Source organism: Marmota flaviventris, chromosome 6, assembly GCF_047511675.1.
Source record: "Marmota flaviventris isolate mMarFla1 chromosome 6, mMarFla1.hap1, whole genome shotgun sequence".
Taxonomy (NCBI): Eukaryota; Metazoa; Chordata; class Mammalia; order Rodentia; family Sciuridae; genus Marmota; species Marmota flaviventris.
In genome coordinates this window covers 156,007,823-156,030,905 of record NC_092503.1, presented here as the reverse complement: position 1 = coordinate 156,030,905, position 23,083 = coordinate 156,007,823, and the positions used below count along the sequence as shown (strand labels likewise).

At 40.5% G+C, this 23,083-nt stretch overlaps 2 protein-coding genes across 2 annotated transcripts in view; one reads left to right on the top strand and one right to left on the bottom strand.

Moving 5' to 3' along the window:
• Gpld1 (glycosylphosphatidylinositol specific phospholipase D1) overlaps positions 1-2,953 on the top strand; it is a 47,051-nt gene extending 44,098 nt beyond the window's left edge. The window contains exon 26 of the mRNA XM_027948176.3: positions 995-2,953. Coding sequence (XP_027803977.2) covers positions 995-1,081 — 87 coding nt within the window. The 3' untranslated portion in view covers positions 1,082-2,953. The remainder of the gene's footprint in view (positions 1-994) is intronic.
• A 75-nt stretch (positions 2,954-3,028) lies between these two features.
• Positions 3,029-22,187, bottom strand: Mrs2 (magnesium transporter MRS2). The gene is made up of 11 exons (XM_027948215.2): positions 21,940-22,187; positions 21,084-21,157; positions 18,228-18,264; positions 17,139-17,251; positions 15,054-15,227; positions 13,147-13,277; positions 11,372-11,488; positions 10,240-10,392; positions 9,889-10,006; positions 5,811-5,924; positions 3,029-5,297 (listed from the first exon to the last, which is right to left on the bottom strand). The coding sequence occupies exons 1-11, from the start codon at positions 22,088-22,090 to the stop codon at positions 5,187-5,189; spliced, it is 1,293 nt and encodes a 430-aa protein (XP_027804016.1). The 5' UTR covers positions 22,091-22,187; the 3' UTR covers positions 3,029-5,186.
• Positions 22,188-23,083: the final 896 nt, after the last annotated feature.

Here is a 23,083-nt window from a genome sequence, read left to right as displayed (position 1 = left end):
GGACCGTGAGCACCAGAGGTGGACAAGAGAACCCGAGGCCTAGTCCCCAGGACCTTATAGTTAGGTAGCAGAATAAAACATGTCTATGAGACGTGGAGGTCAATATGACAACAAAAAGCCAGTCGAAGTGATGCCTATGCTGGCCGGGTCAGGGAAGGCCTGTGGGCCCCAACCTGCACTGGGAAGATGAGCAGATTCTGCCTTGAAGGCAACAGTTAGGGAGGATTTGATTCTATGAAGTGAACTGGCTGGACCAGGAAATGGGAAGGGGACAGACAAGAGCCAATGACAAGCACATGCAGTCAATCAGTAATCCTTAAATAAGGAAGGGAAGGAGAAGAAATTACTTTTTAGATGTTTTCCCTTTTAGCTGGAAGAGATATTTGACATGCGGTAAAGCCTCAATACATCTTAGCCATCAATTCTCTATCCCATCACTAGTGTTTCAAAACTAAATTGATGAAAAACTCAGTGCTCTGACCAAAACATCTGTGCCACTGTTTGGTCACCCAAACCTCATTTACTGGCCTTGGTTCAGAATAATTTTGGCAATTTCTACAAATCAAATCTAACCTTTAATAATGAACATTTGTCATCACTGAAAATGTCTAAGAATCTGCAGCAGGTCTTGCAGGCAATTCTTAAAGGGGGGTTCTAAAATGTTCAAGCAGAGGGGTGATGTGTATATCACCAACCAAGGCAGCCCCTACACAAGGCCTTACTACTCCAGAGATGCTATCTACACTGGGCCACAGCTAGAATTATGGAATAAGCATGCGCCTTTCCATTATTCTTCATGTGCCAGAGGAGACTGGGTGAACTTTCTCAGCTATGGTTCAGAACCTACAGATCTGAGAAGTGGTTATCTAAATAAGGGGAAACGGGCTTTGCTGTAGAACTGGCCAGTAGCTTATTCATGTTTAGTTTCCAGAGCCAGGTGTCTGAACTTTAGGAGGAGCTTAGCAATGATCTGTCCATATTGTGTCCCTTACAGAACCAGCTTGTCATTGCTGCTGGAAGGAGTTCTCTGGGAGCCCGGCTTGCGGGGGCACTTCATGTCTACAGCCTCAGCTCAGATTAAAGATTTCACTCCATTTTCCTCCTCTGTCACTCCTCTCGTGTGTGGAATCATCTCCAGGGTGAGAGCTCTGGTGGACCAGTTGAAGTGGGCCAAGGTGGACCCCGATGGAGGGGTCCTGGGAGCGGAGCCGAGCACCAACAGCCAGGCCATCTGGAAACATGGAACAGTAAACCACGTGCCTCCACCAGAAGCGGTGAACCAGGAAGCACTCTAGCCGTGCACGCCGTGTCCTCAAGCTCACTTCCTTGGCACCTAAGCCTTTCTTCCTAGCTGACTGCCTATGCTCCGACTACCATACAGACTCCTTCCCCTTCCATTTGAACATCTAATGCCTGTAAAGGTTCTCCGTGGTTTTCTCTGAGGACAATCTCTACACAATTCCTCCTAAACAAAACAACCTCCCCACTCCACCCTGCAAACCCTTTTGTTAGTGGACAATTCCAATTAAAACAAATAGCATACAGGAAAAAAAGGAGGAGAAAAAGTACAGAGACGAGTACAGGTGTGAGGGATAACTCACACTCCCAAATTACTAGTGAGTTGGTCCTTTCCAAGCCCATTACATCCCATCCTACATATAGGACACATATAATGACTGCTTGATTTGTTTTCATAGGTGTCTTATTTAGAATGATTGCACATAAGGGGTTACTGAGGATTAATGCATTTTCCATGTTTTATATAGTGAAAGATCAACATAACAAAGCTTATGTTGTGCCCTCAAATGCTTTTGCAGATGGTTGTTCTGAGAGGTGACAAGCCATGAATCTGCTAGTGTGAAATCAACGAGGGGCTTTGCTGTACTAGCCTGCTATGTTACACCATAGGACTAGAACAGAAAATAAGTCCAGCCTGAGCCAAAGGCTACTGTGAGGGACCACAAAGAAGGATGTGGGCCTTGGCTTCACTTGTCCTTGTGCTGTTCTTAATAGGGTGGATTTCCTCGTGAGTCCCGAGCATGGCACACACAAGGGAAAGGGCTAGTCCCAGGTGTTACTATCTGTAAACAATAACTGTTTTGTGTTAATTGGTGGAGATGTTCTTCTGATAATGGTAAATGAGAAAGCAGGAGAAAATACACAAAAAGAGCCTTTCTCATCTCAGCTTCTCTGGAGACGTGAAGAAGAATCCCAATGGGAAGTCAGAAACCAAAGGAACAGCTGTGGCCAAGATGTGAGCAGAGGGCTGGTGAGCACAGGAAAGTGGGGCGAACGGGCATGTACCCAGGCACCTCTGGCCCACACCTGGAGCCCCCTCATTTTTCTGAGTTGTGCTGGCTGCATGGCTTCCTATGGCACAGCAAAAAGCACACAGAAATAACATTTAGTTTGTTTGGCTAATAATCTGGCAGCTCAACCTCTTTGAATAATTTTTAATTAAAAGTAAGGTGATTTGTAGGGGACTGGAAATTGCTTATTCACTTTGAGCTGAGAGGTCTGAGTGTAGAACAAACTCAGATGACACCTGACACTACATTCAGGAAAAGTTTTTCTCAGTATTAGATCTTTTAAAGATGCATCTTTCTATTGCTATTATTATGTAAGTATCAGTGTTTTTGTGCTTCACTAAACAACTGCCTGTGTTTAAACAGTGACTCTCTACCCTAAAGGATCTATTTTTCTCAATGTCTGAACACAGCACAGATAGTAAGCACCAGGTGAAGAAGCTTAAAAATCTTTAAAGACGGAAGCACATTTTTCAAGGTTAGAGAACATTTAGCCAATTAACCTCATTGTCAAAAACTATATAAATACCTACTGTTGAAGGTCAACCTGAATGTCAAATTTGTCAAAAACTTGGCCTTTGGAAAAAAAATTGTCAGTAACGTATCATCCTAAATAGGTAGATTGAATTTTCATCCCACTATTAACTGTAGTTGAATGCATCAACTCTGAAATGCTTGGTAACCAAAATAGAAATACCCTGTACAGGTCTCATTCACACAAATCAGCTTAATACAATTATTTTTATTTCACGATATCAGAAGAATTTACATATTTACATTTCCTATCTTCATCTGTAACAACTTTCATCAGTTTCAAGATTGGAATTGTTTTTATGCCTTTGTATCACAGATCCAAGGGTAAAATAATCTGAGGTGAGCTTGGGAGCAAAACTCAGGTCTGAGTCCCTACTCCATGCACCATCCATTAGATCACTTTTGTAGCTATTACTAAAGTAATGAAAGTTGATTCCAAGTGTGATGTTGGTCTTACAGTGCCAAAGAAAGGAAACCGCATTCCATTCTTGTAGTAACTCACCAAATCAGCTTTCTAACGTGTTATTTCAGTCGCTGCTTATTAAGTATCAAACAAGGCTCAATAGTATCTTGAAAGGCCACAAAGACAGTCTGAGTATCAGACCTTGTGCTGCTTCCCTCCTCACATAACTCAGTGTTTTGTATTTTATCACTTTTACATGCTCCATTTATTTTAGTTCAAAATGTAAAATCGGTGATCCTCGCTCTTTTTCAGCAGTTTTTATTTTTCATGAGGACTAGTAATGTGAGAAGCATCCTGCAGTCCCCAAAGCACAGCCATCCGACATTGAACTCACACCTCATCTAACCACCTTCAAGAATTTTATAAACCTTAGTACTTCCTTTATCAGACTTATGGGGTAATTATATTTCCCCTTTTATTCATGGGACATAACTAATTAAAAAATTGTTTTACCCAAGTTTATAAATTCAGTAACGCTACAAGGAAAAATGGTCCTATGCATGATCTTAGTAAAATCACACTTTGTCCTCTGGGATTCCAATTCTTTACATATTGCAGTTAAGTTACCTATTTACAGTGATAAGACCAAAACAAAAAACCCCACAAAGTTTTGAGGTGTGCCAAAGAAGAGTGCCCTGTGAAATCCAACTATTACCAAAGGGTTTGTAATACCAGAGGTTCAGCATCCACACCATGCCAGCATCCACACCATGAGGGGTCCTCCTGACCCACAGTGAGGTGCACCGGGGGCCCTGCAGGGCCCCAAGACCAGCCCTGCCTATTTCCTGCCACAGGTTCTTTCTCCAGCTTCCCTCGACCACCCACAGGAGTGGGGGAAATCTATTTTCTTTCAAATCAACTATTGGAATAACATTTTTACTGCCATCACCAAACCACCTGGTAAAGGGCCCCTTAAACTTCCTCACACAGGGCAACACTGGGGTAATTGGGCATCCTCAACATCAGGGTGGGCATGCTGGCACTTTTGTTACTAGTACACTTGCAGTATAAAAGCTGCTCTGGCCACTGCTCTGGAGGCACATTTTCACTGTAGCATTCTATCATCCAACTGCAGTGAACCCTCAGCAAACACAAAACAGCAGAGGAGATGTTAAGTAGGACAGCAGCTCTCAGAGTTATATTAGCCATATCTTTTAAAGCCAGACTTCCGACTGTAGAAATTAAAAGTACCAGAATTCTAACATTTACCTTCCTCTTGACTTAGGAATCCTATCTGTTAACTTTTGAGGTGCAGGCATATTGATTGGGTAAGCTATATATGTTTTCATTTTGTGGGGAGGTGGTCTAAACAGTAACAGAATGAAAACACTTCCTTTCAACTTCCAAAAGTTCTGTTTATAGCCAAACAAACAAAAAGTTTCAGGGGTTGAAAAAGTGAAATCTTACTTGGAATCCACATAATAGTGATATTAAATTTTTAAAATATGCCTTACACCTGTAAAAGGGACAAACACAATATAAGGTTATGCCAATGATCGACTTTAAAGCACAAACGTCCAGAGTTTGTTTTAGGGTTAACATGTATTAAACTGGCTTTTCAGCCCCCTGAGTCAGGAAATTCACAGGTCCATGATCCCCGTACCAAGAACTGCAGCTATGTGATCTCAGTATGGGTTTATCAAGTGCCTAGGCTTCATAGTATGTATAAATTAAATGCACATAACAGTCTATTCTTATCTATAAAAACTATTTGTAGGAAACAGAATTTTGCCCTTTTAGAAAACAAGTACTTCTTTACTGAGAATTCTACATGTGCCTGTCATAGTTTAAATATCAAATTTTTTCAAGTACATGACTCTATAAAAACAAAGTAATAGTAGTATTAGAAATATAAAAAACATTTAGCATGCACCAGGTTGTTGCTAACGATCTGTCAGGACGGTCCTGTTGGATCCAAGTCCCTCTGGCCTGAGGCTGTGCTTCAGTTCCATCCTTCTATCTGCCAGAAAGGGCTTTTTAGGTAAAGAGGCCATCTAAATAAAGCAGGAAATTTGACTTTAATTCATGTCTTTCTTAAAAGCCTCTAGTAAAATCCTGTAGAAAGGAAGACTGTAAGCCTGTATCAGTATCTAAGGTCCTTATTCCAGTGGTATCATCTTCAACCCAGATGAAAAACAGGAGGTAACTGTTATAGCTTTTCTTAATGAGAATACTGTCTTCTATATTTTAATTTGGTTATGACAAAACCTTAAGCAAGAATTTCATTACTCTAAATGTATAGTGCTGGTAGTGTTCTACAAAAAAAGCCACAACATTTCTTTCTTATTGTGCCAGGCACCATACTAAACATCCCCTCATTGAGTCCTCCCAATGACCCTTTGAAGCAGGTAGTATTGACTTAATTGATGGATGGAGACACTGAGAGAGGTCTAAATAAATTAAGTAACTTTGTGGCCTCACAAAGCCATCAGGCTTAGGCCCAGGTTATGTGATTGCAGAGCCCATGATCATCTCTGAAATACTGCTGTGAACCAGACCCTTCATACCATGGGAGGCAAAGGAGCTTCTAGTTGTCGTCCAAGGAATGAGAGCAAACGCCTCCAGATAAGTCCACTTCCCAGAAACATGATTCCTGTAATCAGCCAGAACACTCTGTGGTCCTAAAAGAGAAGGAGCTCATCTCAATCACAGAAGGCTAGGTTCCTTGGAGATAAAACTTCACAATTATTGGCTAGAGTTTAATGGCAGCCTTCTGTTACTCATGCAGCTGTTTCCTGTAGAAAGGAAGAAGTACCTGGACACACCAGAGATCAGGAATGGAGACAACGGAGCAAAAGACCATCCAAGAGGACTTAGATGTTTTTAAGTCATCTATAAGCAAGCATAGCTGCTTTGTCTCTTCTAGTCTTCATTTGTCCCACACACAAATCTACACACTGATAATCAGAGGACATACAACTAGTGTTCAACTGACAGCCACAGCTGCCCAAACTGTGAGCTGGGATGCCATAGCACCCCAGGATATTTTAAGCTTTTAAGGGAAATAAGCAAAAACAAATTGTCAAAATAGTAAGTGAAATGTGAGGTCCAGTGATGCTATGGAAAAACAGACAGCATGAACCAAAGCAGTTCGGGGACCTCGCAGCGCAGCTGACGATGCCTTGTCAGAATTCGCTCTCGCAGTGCAGCAGCACACTGTCAGGTCACGTACGTACCAAGGTGAGAATTTACTCTCTCACAGGAAAGAACCTCGAAGGCCGAGCCAGTGGTGGGTCACCAACCACGGCTTGGTTAGCTACAAGGATCGAGAGCTTCATGGGAGTCTGTGAAGAAATCTGTCAGTTATTACTGATGGGAACTCATATCCTTTACTGAGCAGAAATCTGCCTTTTAGGATTTAACATGAAGTTAGATGTCAGAAACGAGCAATTAGGAAGGTAAGTATTAACTGCTTTTTTTTGTACCAGGGATTAAACTCAGGGGCACTGGACCACTGAGCCCCATTCCCAGCCCTTTTTTGTATTTTATTTAGAGACAGGGTCTTGTGTTTTGCTTTTTGCGGAGGCTGGCTTTGAACTTGCTATCCTCCTACTTCAGCCTCCCGAGCCACTGGGATTATAGGCATGTGCCACTGCACCCAGTGTTAACTGTTTTTTGATGGTGAAAACATTTCCAGTTGTCTAAACTGAGGACCCTATTTTACTAAACAAAGATTCCGTTTAAATGAGATTTAATATATATAGCTTACTATTGTTTTTCACTTCAGATTAGTTCTTTAGCCCCTAAACCAAAGGTCTGGAAATGGCACAATGTGGCAAAAATGAGAGGTAAGCTAGCCAAACTCAAAACTCCATGTGCTATTACACATACACACAGGACAATGTGAGACCTCTTGAAGTCAAGAAAAGGAACATGCTTCTGGAACTGGAGATTTTCTGTTTGGGAGTGCCCTGCATACTGAGGGTATGTGCCTTCACATCCAGTGTCCAATGTGCCATCACTTTACTCTTGTATGCCCTTCAACTCCTGGACTCCTCAGTCTACTTCACTTAGAAATAGCTACAGAACATCTGGATGTGCCAGAGGCCAAAAAAAGCACTAAGAACAGATGGGGATGTGTCAAAAGTACTCAGAAGCCAGATGAAAGACATGATTTGAACACCACAGTAATAGTAACATAACTGACCAAAATAAGACCCCATGAATATATATGTTGATATATGTGAAAAGGAGGTGGGTAGGAGAGAAGGGAATCCTATATCACGCTGTGCCAACTGATACTCCCAAGAATGAGGGAATTTGGTAATCATCACAGTAATATCTGACTCAGGCACAAATCAATTTTGGGCCACTTAGTAGATGGCAAGACTCGAGGGTGAGGTCTGCAGATGTGGCTCGGTGGTGGAGCACCTGCCTAGATCGCATGAAGCCTTGGGTAAAAGAGTGTGAAAATCCCAAGAAAACAGGGTTTTTTACACGGTCTCACAGTATTTCCCTATAGGACACAATTTCAAAGAGATAAAGGAAAGTTGTCTGCATAAGCAGACATTAAGGGCCCCAAAATTGACTGGTATTTTTCTTGAATGTCAAGGCCATGAGAGAGAGGGAAAAACTTGTAGACTGAAGAGGGAGGAGATATGACAACTCTATGCAGCATGTGACCTAAGGTCTGGTTTGTGGTAAAGAGCACTACGGAAGTCAGTGGCAAAGTCCAAACAGGGCCTGGAGATCAGAAACCATTCCAGGTCAGCAGGGGAGCACTTGTGTAGTAGGTATGAGGTCATGGGTTGGTTCCCAGTACTGCCACAGAAAAAAAGAAAATGAAGTACATTTCTAGAAATGGATGAAAATGTGACAAAACGCTGACATGGAAAGAACATGGTCCGAGGGTATGTGGGGATTCTTGGACTATTCTTGGAATTTTTCTGTAAGTCTGAAATTATGTCATAAAATTCTCTTCACAGCAGGGCACAGGAGGCTGAGGCAGGAGGATTGTGAGTTCAGAGTCAGCCTCAGCAAGGCCCTAAGCAACTCAGAGAGACCCTGTCTCCAAAAAAAAAAAAAAACGGTAGAGATGTGGCTCACGGCTAAGTGCCCTGGTTCAGTCAATCCCTGGCACCCCACAAAACATAATTTCTCTTAGATTCACTATTGCAAATGTTAATGCTGACTGGATACGAAGCAAAGACACATCCACGGATTAATGAATATTTTCATTATTCCTCAGGAAACGCAAAGACGTGATTTGTACTTCTGATGAAGTACCTAAGTCTTGTTCACCCGGCTACTTCCCAAGCCCAAGTCACTACCCACCACTCACATCTCATGGGTCGCTCTGTTGCTTTGTCTCTAGGGTTGCATAGGAAGGATTTTTTTTTTTTGTCAGTGGGTGGGGGACAGAAGATAGGGTTTCATTATGTTGCTGGGGTCACCCTCAATCCTGGACTCAAACAATGCTTCTGAGTAGCTGGGATTACAGGTGTGTGTCACCATGTGTGATTTAAAAACCAAAATAAGCCCTTTTCTTTTTAAATAATATTATTCTTTCACTTAATGCTTAACAAATGTATTGCATTTCCTTTTATGTTTCAAATTTCACCAAAGAGAGCATAAAAATGGCACTGTTAGCTATACCTCAGGAGCTTAAAGGTCTTTTGCAGACTCTGAGCAAGCAACTGCACATCTGAGGAAAGTGACAGAAAGGAAAGAACTGGCTGGGGATGTATCTGGAAGGCAAGGTTGGGGTGCAGTCAGTGCAGTGATGCCCAAGTTAACTATGCAAAAAAGGCGGCAGGTATGGAGGCAGCAGGAAAAGCGACACTGAGGAGAGTGGCTGCAGACACAGGAGCCCACAGGCAAAGCCCCACAGACCAAGGCTCTGGGCGTTTCACTGTGAAGCCAATCAAAAGTGATCTCTTTTATGCAGAAGAGTGACATAATCAGGTTATCTTTTAAAAAAACCACTTTTTGAAAACACAGTGGTCCTCATGAGATGATGTGGACTGGACTAGGGTGACAGCAGACCCTTAGGCTAATTAGGACACAGACTCAAACACCAGTGTACGCCAACTGCACGTTCAGATCACTGCTAGACATCTACACAACGTTCTCTGAAACACAAAGCTGTTGTGACATGAGCAGCTTTGGGAGTTCTGTGCTCTGTTAATAAGGAAAGCCAAATCTTTGGGCTGGAACCTTAATTCTGTTATTTTCTAGTTCAGTATCCTTGGGAAAATTACTTAAGATTTTCTGAGCATGTTTCTTCATCTACAAAAGAGGAATAATAAATCTATTTTCACAGAGTTGTGATGATTGAGCCAAATAAGCAGACTTCCAGGTACATTACCAGACATGTATGAATGAAAAACAAACTCCTTAACACAGCCTCATGGTATCATACCATTAGCCAATCTTCTCCATATGAAGTTAGGTGTTTTGGGAAACAAAGTGTAAAACAGACTATATTTACACTTATGCAGTAATAGAATTCAGATAGTATTGTTAGATCCTAAGTGAGTTTATATTTATTTTACTATGGGAGTATACAAGTTAGGCTTAAAACTAAAAACTCATCTTCAAAACAGTAAAACTAATCCCTAAAATATTGAAACTTTATCTTCTTACCTCCTCAAGGGAAGATTCCAGATTCATTCCAAAAGCAACTCCCATTAGTCCAAAGAGTGAGACAGAGAAGGTTCCCATGGTCAACTGCAGGTTCAACCTCATCATCACATTGCGGTGGCTGGAGGGGAGGACACCAACCAGAAGGGCTCACCAACTAGGTAGCAGATTCACTACATAGTCTAACAAAGACTCCGTGTATTAAATCTGTACTGCTAAACAAAGCAAAAACCCCTACTTCTGTTCAGTGGTTACAGATGATTGGTATAATTCCTTCCAAAATTACATTTCCTTAAAATCTTTATTACTTTATAAAAATTTTACAAATACTTGTTTCATATAATGTTTTCTTACCTGTCCAGATTGATGAAAATAATACTCTGTGAGTCATCAATCAGTACTCTCAGTTCCCGAGCTGCATTGGAAAGATCTTCAGCTAATCGGTGGTAGTTTTCCAAGAGCAATTCCATCTCTTCTGCATGGTCAATCCCGGTACTGCTCTTCTCACTTGAATTTAAAAAGTTAACATAATTAACATGCCCTCAATGTGCATCACACATTTAGTACCCAAAAGTACTAGTTAACTTCACAATATTCCATGACCCCCATCCAACAGACTCCTTCAAGTATGTGAAATCAGAGGAAAATTCAAATGTAAAATGATGATGAATTAGTGCATATCTAAAACCACCATCAGGTAAAACCAAAATTAAAAATGAACATAAACAGCATTTTCTTTCCAAGGTGAACATGTCATTTTCCTATCTGAAGAAATGTTTCTGAATGCTACTAATACATCATTATTTTCCTTTATATATATAACCTCCACTAAGAAAATTTAAATAATATATTTAAATTTTTAAGCATTTTAGAGATGAATAAACCAGAGCAAAGCAAGAAACAGTGTGTTCAAGTTCCTGCTACTATGTTAAAGGTTATCTACAAACACCATACAGCTCTTAGTATCTCGTTAGAATGTAAACAGCTAATTTCTCAAAATGCTTAACAAAATCTGTACAAATCATGGAAACTACATATATTATAAAGATGTCTGTATTCATTCCTGATACTATTCTAAAAATAACAAACTATTTGGGGTATTTAAAAAAAAATATTCAACTTTCAGTAGATGCGTGTGCCAACTTTCATCTCTTGAGGATGAAGGTAAACTATGTGTTTAGATTCACCTTGGCTCAGCAATGTTAGGGCACAGTACTGCACAGGTAAAAAGTGAATCAACTCAGGATGAAAAATGGCTGTATTCTGGTGCTGGGGCTATAGATCAGTGGCAGAGCGCTTGCCTAGCCATGTGTGAGGCACTGGGTTTGATATCACTGCATAAAAATAAATAAATAAATAAATAAATAAATGCTGCCCATCTATAACTACAAAAAAAAAGGGGGGGGGGCTGTATTCTCTACCTTATGAGCCCTAGAAGTCAGAGGTTCACCCTGCAGAATAAATAACCAAACAGGACCATACTCACAAGACCTGTGGGTCACTCCACTTCGTCAGACAGAGCTCTTCTAGCAGCTCCTCGTCATCCAAGATCTCCAAAACTGACTCCTTGAAAATCTTGATATCTGTTTCTAACTCTGACAGACTGTAGGAACAGTTACACAGAAACAATCAAAAGCATTAACTTGTAGCCTTCCACTGAAAGAATGGTACCTTCTCGGGGCATATTATCAAGTTCATCTACCTATCACTCATAAATAGCAACTTGTTAAAAAAAATACAATAATTATTATGTAAGAATTTATTATTATGCCTGCAACTTGGCGAGACACTGTCTCAAAAATTAAAAAGGGCCAGGCGCAGAGACGCACATCTGTAATCCCAGCAGCTTAGGAGGTTGACACAGGAAGATCCCAAGTTCAAAGCCAGACTCAGTAAAAAGCGAGATGCTAAACAACTTAGTGAGACCCTGTCCCTGAATAAAATACAAAATAGGGCTGAGGATGTGGCTCAGTGTCCGAGTGCTCCTGAGTTCAATCCCTGGTAATCCCCACCCCCCCCACAAAGGGGGTTGAGGGTATAGCTCAGTGGTAGAATACCCACCCAGTGGGTTTAATCCCTGGGTTCAATCCTCACTATCACAAACAAGATTTCTGGTTTGGGAATTTATTATTATTATTTTGGATACAATACCTTTATTTTATTTGTTTAAAAGACCATTTACTCTTTGTGTACGTGTGTTGCTGGGGATGGAACCCAGGGACATGCCTTCTGGACAAGCATTCAGCCATGAGCTATACCCCCAGCTCCAGATTATTTACTCTTAACTGATAAAAACACTTCACCATTTTTGAACAAAAACTCCTAATGAATGAGAAATGTTAACAATTTCTTTTGTCATCATCTTTTTTTTTTTTTTTTTTTTAAGTGCTAGGGATTACACTAAGACCTTGATTATCCAAGGAATTTTCTGCCATTGAGCCACATCCCTAGGCCTTAACTATTAATTCTTTTGAAGGAGTTTAGGGAGTACAAATCTGAGAGCATGTTTATTCAATCTGTGATACAAATTAAAATATTGCTGTTAAATTCTAGAATGCATTAAGAATTTTTTAATAAAGAACATGAACCATGGAGGGAGAGAGAACTGGATCTGAATTTAGATCTGTCGTTTACTAATTATGTAAGTTTACATGAATTACTTAAACTTCAATGCTCAACATCAGCTACTGAATGGGGGTGCCAGTAGGATGAGACAAAATTACAGACAAGCCTTATAGAGTGTTTCAAGCAAAATACCTTTTCCATAAACATTAAAGCTCAACTTTCCAGCTGTGATACCCTGTTTTAGAAAAAAGTTGTGAAAACATATGATTTTAATAATAACCAAACCCAAATATAGGAATGAAGATAATATGATTAAATCATAAAGTAAAAGAGTCATTATCATTAACAAGACTACTTGGTATTTTTAAAACAAGAATTATGCCAGGCATAGTGGGGCACGCCTGTAATCCCAGCAGCTCGGGAGGCTGAGGCAGAAGGATTGAGAGTTTAAAACCAGACTCAGCAACTTAGTGAGACTCTGTCTCAAAAATTAAAAAAAAAAAAAAAAGGCTGGGGATGTGGCTCAGTGGTTAAGTGCCTCTAGGTTCAATCCCTGGCACCAAAATAAATAAATAAATAAATAAAACCACACTGATTCTGCATGTAAGTTTATGCTGACAATTCACTGCTACAACTTCTGAGAGAAGTTGAAGACATTCATCACTAGCTCCCAACTTGATAAACCACCAGACTTACCTTTTGCCATTCTGCAGTAAGATATGCAGTTTGCTTCTGTCTACAGAAGAATGTCTGGGGTCCACTAAAGCTTCCAATGTTTCAAGGATCAGTGGCTGCAAGACGCTAAGCTTCCCCTGAAGGGTGTTGATCTAGATAACAACATGACCTTTCATAAGAATTAAAACAACCTTTTTAGAATACTTAGGGTCAGTGAATCCTCTGATTAAATACAGAAACTTGTAATATCTAGAAATGCTGATAATGCTTCAGAACATGGCCAATGCTGGAATGCCTATTACAGACAATTAAAAAATGATCTCCTGGATTAAAAGAATTATGCATGATGTCATCATTAGGCTCAAATTTGGTTGACAGGGAATTAACTCAGAGAATCCCCGTACAGACAATTATGAGAGGACTGAGGTATTGATTAAAAGGAAACTGGCCATTTCAAGGTGTAAATGCAAAATTTACAGTTGGTAAATAATACCTATTTCTTTGTAAATGGAATACAGCTCAAAATTCTAATAAAAAATATTCTCTTGAGAACCATAACTTATCTTGGACTTTAAAAAACATAATAAATAAATCATAAATCAGTGAAAAGTCAAAAGTATACTTTTCTTATTCAGGGTAACACCAGCATATTTTATAGTTAGCAGGAATGCACTGATAAAGCTATACTAGTTAAACAACTGAAATATTTCTAAACCAGTTGGCAAACAGAACAATACTAACCGATTTAAGTGACAAAATTAACAATATAAATTCTAATATACACTGTTTATGCCAGAGGCACAATTACTTCAAGACTGACCTCTTCTGATCTCAGTCATAAAGTGGAGTCCATCCAGGGTGCCTGCTGCAGTCCCTTGGTTATTCTGTGTATGGAAGAGCTACTTCCAGTTTCAAAAGACTGTGAGTGGGAAGGAGGCTCCGGACAGCCAGATTTAGGCAGATCTAATGTTTTAGTATCCACAGACATACCAAATCCTCTGCCCAGCAAAGTTTGGGAAGCTGCCCAGGATCACAGTCCAGGTGTCTGTGAGGCTTATCTGGTCCTGGTATGTAACAGTCCCTCGGGAGGGTTTGGGTAACTTTCCTTTATTTGAAAACTTATTCCTTGTGGGGGATGGCTGGCCTTGCTTATTGTGTAGTGTTCTTTCAGAAGGAAATCCTCCTGGCACCCCATGTAATGGCAGGAAGAATATATATCCCAGCGGACACCGTGAGCACCCTAATCTCCCCATGGCGGCTGCCTGTGTAGCCTATCAATGGCCACTGTTTGTTCCTACTTCTGTTGCCTCTTTTTAACCCCAGCAGGGAATGCAGTAATCTATTCCCTCGGCAGAGCAAAGCAGAAGAGAAGGGTACAGGTGGAGGCCAGGAAAACAGTGAACCACTCTTGTTCAGAGCCTGCCAGGTTCAGTCCCAGTGCTATCAGGGAAGAGGGTTTGTGAGGAGTGGAATATTGCTCCCCAGGGCCTGCCAGGATCCCCAGACACACTGTGACCATCAGTTTAATGAGGGATCATTTGAATAATTTTGTGTGGGTCCTCTGGCAATCTAGGTCTCAAACAGAGGCATCATGTAGCTCCTTTAAGGACTGTACAAATAAATGAAAGAATGATCTAATGAATGATGTAATAGTCATCATGTGTAAACACTTTTATAATATATAGTTTAATCCAGAGAAAAAATGGAATACATTTAAAATCTGACATCTTAATTTTTCAGCCCATAATAGAGTTATGTCCTATATCTAGAGTCCTAAAGCTTCAATACTTTCTCCACTCAGGACCCTTAGAAATGCTGGTGGTCTAGGAGGAGGATGTAGTTAGCAAAGTGCCACCGAAACAACACCAACCTGCCTCTTCATCCAGCACGTGACACCCAAACTCAAGAGCTTAATATAACAGGCTTACCCAATATTGCAGGAGTGCTTCTATGGCTCTGAACTCAAAAGGTAAAGGGTATGTGACAAGTTGACCTTCTCCAGCCAGTTGTGATGGGAGTTCCCGGAACAGCCATCGCTCCAAGTTTAAATTACGATAATCTAATATCAGAAGGCACTCTGGAGTTATCACAGCTTTTAAATACTGTTAAAAAGAAAACCAGCGAATATATGTATATATACACACATATATACACATTCATATACATGCAAATTATAGAGCTATAGGGAAAAAAATTCATGAAAGTGTTAACATTTTAATAATTTTGGATTAAAAGTAAACCAAATCAGTGTTCATTTGGCTTGTTAAAGAAAAAAAAATCAAGGCATATTTTTAATAGGCAGGAAACCTAAATATATATGGAAGTCTTGATGCCTCTAACTCATTCTCAATAGAGCTGGAATTACTCAAATTATATATTTACTAAGACTTCCAGGACAATCATGAGGAAAATAGGGAATAAAAGGAAAGGTTTTCTTAAAAGTCAGGAATTGAGTAGATTTTTAGAAAACACCTAGTTTCATCATAAGTAGTTTGGCTCAAGTAGAAAAGTTTCCTTTTAAAAACAGCATATTAAGTGAATTTGAAATTACAAAGATAAAACACAGCCTTTCTGTCCCGATTTAGAATAGTACGAAGTTAGACATTTTTCTAAAGAGAGGCTGGCATCTTTTATGTAAAGAGCAGAGGCAGCTGTGACACCTATATTATTAACATAGAAATTATGGATTTTTTAAACCTTTTTTCTCATCATTTTATTATAACAATTTTTGTATAAGAAGTTGAAAGGCAACACCATATATCTACCATTTACATTATACAATTAACATTCTGCTAAATTTGCTTTATCACATACCTGTCTATCTCTCCATCAAAGACATACTGTTTTGAAGGATGCTAGCTACTGATACCAAGAATGAAGAATGTTTTCTGGAGAAAAATCACTTGGGAGAAGACTGTTTCCATTGTCATTATTTTGATTAATTCTAGACAAATGGACAAAAATCTGCCATCAAAAACATTTTGCAGAAAGCAAGCCCATGCCCACTGTAGGGCCAATACCACAGAAACCTGCTGTCTCCTCCTCTTTCAGAACTCTCATCTTGCGCCCACCAAAATAACTGATAATGGTGTTAATGCTGCATTACTAAGAAAAGTCAATGTATTTTGTGTGATCTAAGTAGACAAGGAAAGATACAATCAATGTATTTTAAAAAGCTTTCAATAAAAATTTAAATTATGGGATCAAAATTTAACATATACAGGGGCTGGGATTGTGGCTCAGCGGTGGAGCGCTTGCCTCGCACGGGCGGGACCTGGGTTCGATCCTCACACCACATAAAAATAAAGGCATTGTGTTGTGTCCATCTACACCTAAAAAATAAATATTAAAAAAAATTTAACATATTTCTGGGCTATCTGGAAAAGTAGAATATGTTCTTGGTAGCTAAGAATATACTATCATTACACATGACAGGATAGAAGTGAAAAAATACATTATAAATCAAGGTTCTTTTTCTTAAAATTTTAGAAAGTAGGGATGGAGACATAGCTCAGTGGTAGAATGCTTGCCTAGCACGTCTGAGGCACTGGGTATGATTCTTAGTACCACATAAAAATAATAAAATAAGGTATATATGTGTGTGTGTGTGTGTATATACATATATATATATATGTATGTATGTATATATATATATATGTATGTATATATGTATATATATATATGTGTGTGTATATATGTATGTGTATATGTGTGTGTATAATATCCAGAATATATACACACACACACACATATATATATTTACAAAGTAGAGACTAAATTTGAACAAGAATAAAAATCAGAATTTTTCCAACATAGAACAGTGTTATGCCTGTTGTGCATATGAATCAATCTATGCAAAATGAATGCTTCTTTTAATGTATTAAATTTTAAAACAGCCTATATTCCACATAGATATTTTAATCCTAGGAGGACTTTAACCTAGATATTAACCGAGATGGCTCGGCATAACTTAATAAGACTGCGGAGAATGGTAATGAGAGGAAATCCTTTACCTCCATTCTCATGATGATCCTATTGTTTCTGGTTGTGATGCTCATCACATGCTGAAATCTCAAATCTCTGGCTTGAAGACCTAACTCTTGGTATAATTCAGTTTTCTTCCTTTCTATAAAAGTGAAGAGTGGGTTAAACTAACAAATTGAAGAGTTTAGATGTCATGTCAAGGCCCCTCCCTCATCCTCAGCACCATTAAGACAACTCTCCACTTCAACCAGAAACAAAAGCTAAAACAAAGTCTTTGTAATAACCATTTTTAACCTCAAAAATATACCAACCCTACCCTGACACGTCCTGGCAGATGGCACCACTGGTGGAGGAAAGTTAAAGGAGCCAAGAAGCTTCGCACATGTAACCAAGAGTGATCTCTGAGGAATCTCAGCTGAGTAGATAGGAACAAGGGCAGTTTTGACCAACTTGGTCCTAAACACCTGGCAGCCTGAGCACAGTCCTATATGGATATTTAAAAGGAAAAACAATGTTTGCTTGCTTTTTAATGTAATTTATGATGTACTCTTAAGTCAGCTCTATCAAAGGTAAGTAAAGCTGGAGGCGAAGAAGAAGGATTCTTGTGTGGGAGTGCTTTATAATAATGATCACAAAGGACTGTGAAGTCACAAGCTTGTCCTGAGTTAATTTGAGTCTGATCTCATAAACCTACACATGTTCCTATCCTTCTCATTGATAAACTTGATCTGTTTTCCACTGATATGACTGAGTTACTATCTTCATGGTTTTCAGAGACTGGCTGAAATACTAATTGCTTTTGTGTTAATTGTTCACAAAAAATTAATGCATTGCTGTTTTGTTTACTGTTGTCTTAGCATGATCCCTGCCCTACGTGGGCCTTGTCTAGTCATCTGCCATATGCCACTGTGGACCTATGAACTGCCCTATTGCTGAACACCCTAACTGTCCACTCTCCACCTGACAGAGAACAAGAATTTTGGATTACTTCCCCTAACTTCACCCTCATAGGAATGAAGGAATCCAGACCTTGGGGATGGGACTAGAAGATCTTAGAAATGACTATCTCCCAAATGAACACCAGATTCTCATTCACTGATTTAAAAGAAAATACTCACCAAAAGAAGTTACATTTCCCATTTGGTCAAATTTTGTCTGTAGATCATAAAAAACATGATGTTATTTTTTCTCAAATTAGAATACTATTGATGGCATTAATATCTCCAAAATATTTAAAAAGTTATAAACCATAACTGATTTCCTCTGCCTTAAACAACAGTAATAAGAGTTAAAAGAACGTCACCCTCTTACTTTGCTGGGACAAACTTGACCTTGGATTGACTCTCTTGGGTCCTCTAAAACTCTGATAAAGAAGCATCAGCTGTGTCACTGGAACAGTGACCACCAACTTTGGCCACCAACTGCAGAGACACTGCACTGGGAAAACTAGAAATGCACTCCAGGTGGAAGGCCAGAGCTCTGTCCCTGCCTGAGAGTGGTGGCTCTTGTGTCTGGTTATGTTCCCTCTGGAGAGGATTATAAGAAATATTAGCACTGAGGGGCAAGCAGATTCCAGGGTGTATCTCACACCCTCCTTTGAGAATTTCATTTCTTACATCCCAGCTGTCAACTAGCAGGCAGGAAGAGTCTCCAGATGGCTATAAGGACTTTTGAGGAAAGACCACTTGATGTTTCCCTACTTTTTTCTCCCACTTTCTTCTTTTTTGTGTTTGGTGGTATTGGGAATTAAATCCAAGGCCTTGAGCAAGCCAGGCAAGTGTCATACTGCTGAATTATATTCCTAGCCCTTTTAAATTGTATTTTGCAACAGGGTCTCATTAAGTTGCTCAGGCTGGCCTCAAACTCCTGAATAGACGGGATCACACGTGTGCGCCACCTTGCCCAGACTTATGTATCTTTGTTCATCATTTTTTCTTTTTTGTACCAGTGATTGAACCCAGGGGTACTTAACCACTGAGCCACATTCCTAGCCCTTTTTTAATATTTTATTTAAAGACAGAGTCTCACTGAATTGCTAAAGGCCTCGCTGAATTACTGAGGCTGGTTTAAATTTGCCGTCCTCCTGCCTTAGCCTTCTGAGCTGCTGGGATTACAGGCGTGTACCATGGTACCTGGCTGTTTCTTGTCTTTTATACTTTTCATTAGCTTGGTACAAGTGTGCCTGTCTCATGAATCTAAATGTATACTTGAGATTCAGAAGTTTCTCTGATAGGCACTGTGGAATCAATAAAGATGTACAGAAAAGGCCTCTTCAGATAATTTGAAAAAAACACGATGCAAAAAATTCATTCATTTCCTGTAAAGTAGAGGAATATTCTTCTGTAATGCTTATCAACAGTTAAGTTTGAAATTGTCAAATAATAATTAATTTGTGTGCTGGGCTCTACTGTTTACTATGAAAGACACACTGAGAAAAATATACTCTAAATTATTGTAGTAGGTACAACACAGATCTTGGGTTACTGCTTTGGAAACATATGCATACTATTAGGAAGAAAATAATAAAAATCCATAGTATAAATTTTATCTTGCTTCTCATGAGCAAAGGTCAATATGAATACATTAGTAGCCTAAACATCAACAGTAAAGGTAAGTTTTTATCAAAGGCAGCTTTATATTTGTATAATATAGACTAGTTTTCCTCCTTAGCTTTACTTGATAAACACATGTATCCAATGCAGAAAACTATGTAAAGTAAAACTTACAAATACTTAAATCACATGATATAACAACTTTGAGAGAAAACCATGCTCATATTTTTACTGGAAGTTTTTCCAGTCTTTTCCCTACAAAACACATTCATATTACACATACTTTTTGGCACTCTCCTTCTTTTAATACTAAATATTTTTGTATGTCAATATTTATGTATTAGTCTTCCTTTAATGGGATACTTTTCTTAAAAAGAGCATACAACTGAGTTTTTAAATATCTGATTTCTAAACCTATCATTTCAAACAGAATCAGCTGAATTTATTATGTGTTCCTGGTAGAAAATTATTTCACCTGCAAGGAATTGTATTTTAGTATATAACATGTGATTTTATATTTTTGTTTAACTAAATTGGATAACTCTTCCACAATGCTGAATAAAAGTAATAGCTTTTATAGGTAATTCTGGGAGTTATCTTAAAGTTTTGATGTTAATAAGCCAAAATAATTATAACAGCTAAAAATTTTGGATGCTTTTATACATGAGGCTCCCTTTTAGGGGTTTTCACATACAAGTCACTTTAATTCTCACAAAAATTCTATACAGTTTATTCCTACTTTACCTGATGTGAAAAGTAAGGTACACAGATGTTATCATAGCTTGATCAAGTCTATTTAGTTAACAAAGGTAGAGCTAAGGTTTGAATTTAGGAACTCTGGTTCAGATCAAGCATTTTTAAGATCAGACTTCTGGAAAAAATTAAAAGTCAACAAAAAATTTTGCAAAAATATAACCAACTCCTACATAGATTTCACTTGGGTTATCTTTTAACATTTTCTTAAGGGCCAAAAAAGACACAAAGGTGAAATCTGCATTAGTTATCCATCCTCCCTTCTCTGAACCATTTCAGAGAGGGTCATAGAGACATGATGTTAGGAATGCATGCACTCTCTAAGTATTGTAATGCCTTCAAGATGCTTCTGCAGAGCAGGGGCTCAGGTACCTCTGTAGCCAACAGCTTTCAAGGGGTTCTAAACAGACTCCTGGGAAACTGTTCGCAGGAAAGCTTTGAAGGTGATTTGAATGATCTGTTCTAGATAAAGGAGCTCCACAGCCATTAGCAAAATTTCAAGAGCACTGCTAAGCAAATCCACCAGGCACTCAGGTCTCTGGCTAAGCACAACACACAGATGACAGGAATTACAACATTCACTACAAAACAACAACAAAATTAAAATTGAAGTCATCAGTCCAACCCCGCAAACTTGATTTAAGTTCTATATATGTTCTATATACTTACCACAGTAAACACCTGGGCTACACTGGCTAAAGTGGCTTGAGAAGCGTCAGTAGTTGTAAACCGGAGCACTTCACCTGAAGAAGGAATGAGAGAAACCCCTGGGATCAGAGTCCTTTTCTATAAAACACGATTGGTTTTCACACAGTGTGTGCAGAAGTCCACACCGCTATATTATTTTTTGAACCTTTTTTCCTACAAGAAAAAGAAATACTCCTCTTTGTAAATTTTAATATTTGTGAGTAATCACGTGAGGTTTGGCCGGCTACGATTTTTAAAAGCAATGGCTTAAGCACAGCATTGCCCTGAATACTCTGTACATTTTAGAGTCGTGTGGACAGAGGCCCAACACCGCCTCTGATAAGAACAGAAACCTCTGGGTTGGACCGGCAGGGCCCTCGGGGCGCGCAGGCAGCAGCGGCGGGGCCAGCTCTGTGCCTTGGGACCCGGGGCCAGCACCTGGCCGGCGGGGTCAGCACGGAGCCTCGGGACCCGGGGCCGGCACCTGGCCGGCGGGGCCAGCACGGAGCCTCGGGACCCGGGGCCGGCACCTGGCCGGCGGGGCCAGCACGGAGCCTTGGGACCCGGGGCCGGCACCTGGCCGGCGGGGCCTGCACAAAACCTTGGGACCCGGGGCCGGCACCTGGCCGGCGGGGCCAGCTCTGTGCCTTGGGACCCGGGGCCAGCACGGAGCCTTGGGACCCGGGGCCGGCACCTGGCCGGCGGGGCCAGCTCTGTGCCTTGGGACCCGGGGCCGGCACCTGGCCGGCGGGGCCAGCACGGAGCCTTGGGACCCGGGGCCGGCACCTGGCCGGCGGGGCCCGCGCAGCAGCGCGGGACCCAGAGACCGGGACGGTACCTGGGCGGCGGGGCCAGCACAGCGGCTGGACCCGGCTCCGTCCGAGCAGGGGCGCCGCACCGCCGCAGGAGGCCGCAGCAGGCAGGCCCCAGGCCAGGGCTCGCGGGGCGCGCCGGGGCAGGAGCCGGGGTAGGCTCCTCAGGCATTCCATGGCGCTGGGGCACGGAGGAGGCAGCAGCCGGACCCCAAGCCCTCATGCCGGACACAGGATGCTCGGCCCGCACTGCGCGACCTGCGTCGCCCGTCACGACCGCTGCGCACTGGGCATGCGCGGGGGTGTCACTGGGCATGCGCAGGGGTGTCACTGGGCATGCGCGGGGGTGTCACTGGGCATGCGCAAGGAGTTGCGCATGCGTAGAAGAGGCCTAGGGGGCGCGGCTCCCGCGTCTGGTGGCTGATGGGAGTTCGTGTTCTGCCGCTGGGCTTGTGAGGTGTGAGGTTTAGCCGGCCAGCCTCGGGGGCGATAGAGACCCATTTATCTTTGCCAATCTGTGCAAATCCACTGTGTAGCCTAGGTTCTTCGGCTTTTGGAATGATCAGACAGTTTTAAAGGATCGATTATTCCTGTCAACTAGTAATTATTAAATAAGAAAAAAAAAAATAACAAAATGTGGCTCATGCTTTGCAGTTTCTGGAGCATTTCCATTCATATAATGAAACCTGCAATTTGGAAGCCCGGAGGTTATTTAGCCATCCTCAAATCACTTAATTTACATTTAAGTTTAACGCAGCCCCCAAACCCCAGCTGTCATAAGGAATGATATAATAACTTGCTAGTTAAGAATGAGATACACACGATTTATGTTCTGTTTTATTAAACATGATGAACAAGGTGAAACATAAACAAGATGAACCAATTTCAAGGTACCATTATTTTGTGCACTATGGAGAAAGAAAAAAAGAAAGCTTATATACTTTATTTCTAAAAATAGCAAAACACTCCAATTTCAGTCTTTAAGATATGAAAATAGTAATTCTGAGAGCATAATACATACAGTATACATACATATTTTTAAAATGTCAGCCAATAGATAAATTTACTCTTCCATAGTAGTAATGCAAAGCAGACTCGTGTTTCACAGATTTCCATTCAATTTCTGCATATGAATCTGGAGTTTAAAAGAGAGAAATATTTATTCTGCAG

Coding starts and splice junctions, on each gene's coding strand:
- Mrs2 (XM_027948215.2), bottom strand. CDS start 22,090: ATGGAATGCCTGAGGAGCCTACCCCGGCTCCTGCCCCGGCGCGCCCCG. Junction 17,252..18,227: donor GGGAAATGTAACTTCTTTTG/GTGAGTATTTTC, acceptor TCACTTTTATAG/AAAGGAAGAAAACTGAATTA. Junction 5,925..9,888: donor TGGAATCTTCCCTTGAGGAG/GTAAGAAGATAA, acceptor CTTCTCTTTTAG/GACCACAGAGTGTTCTGGCT.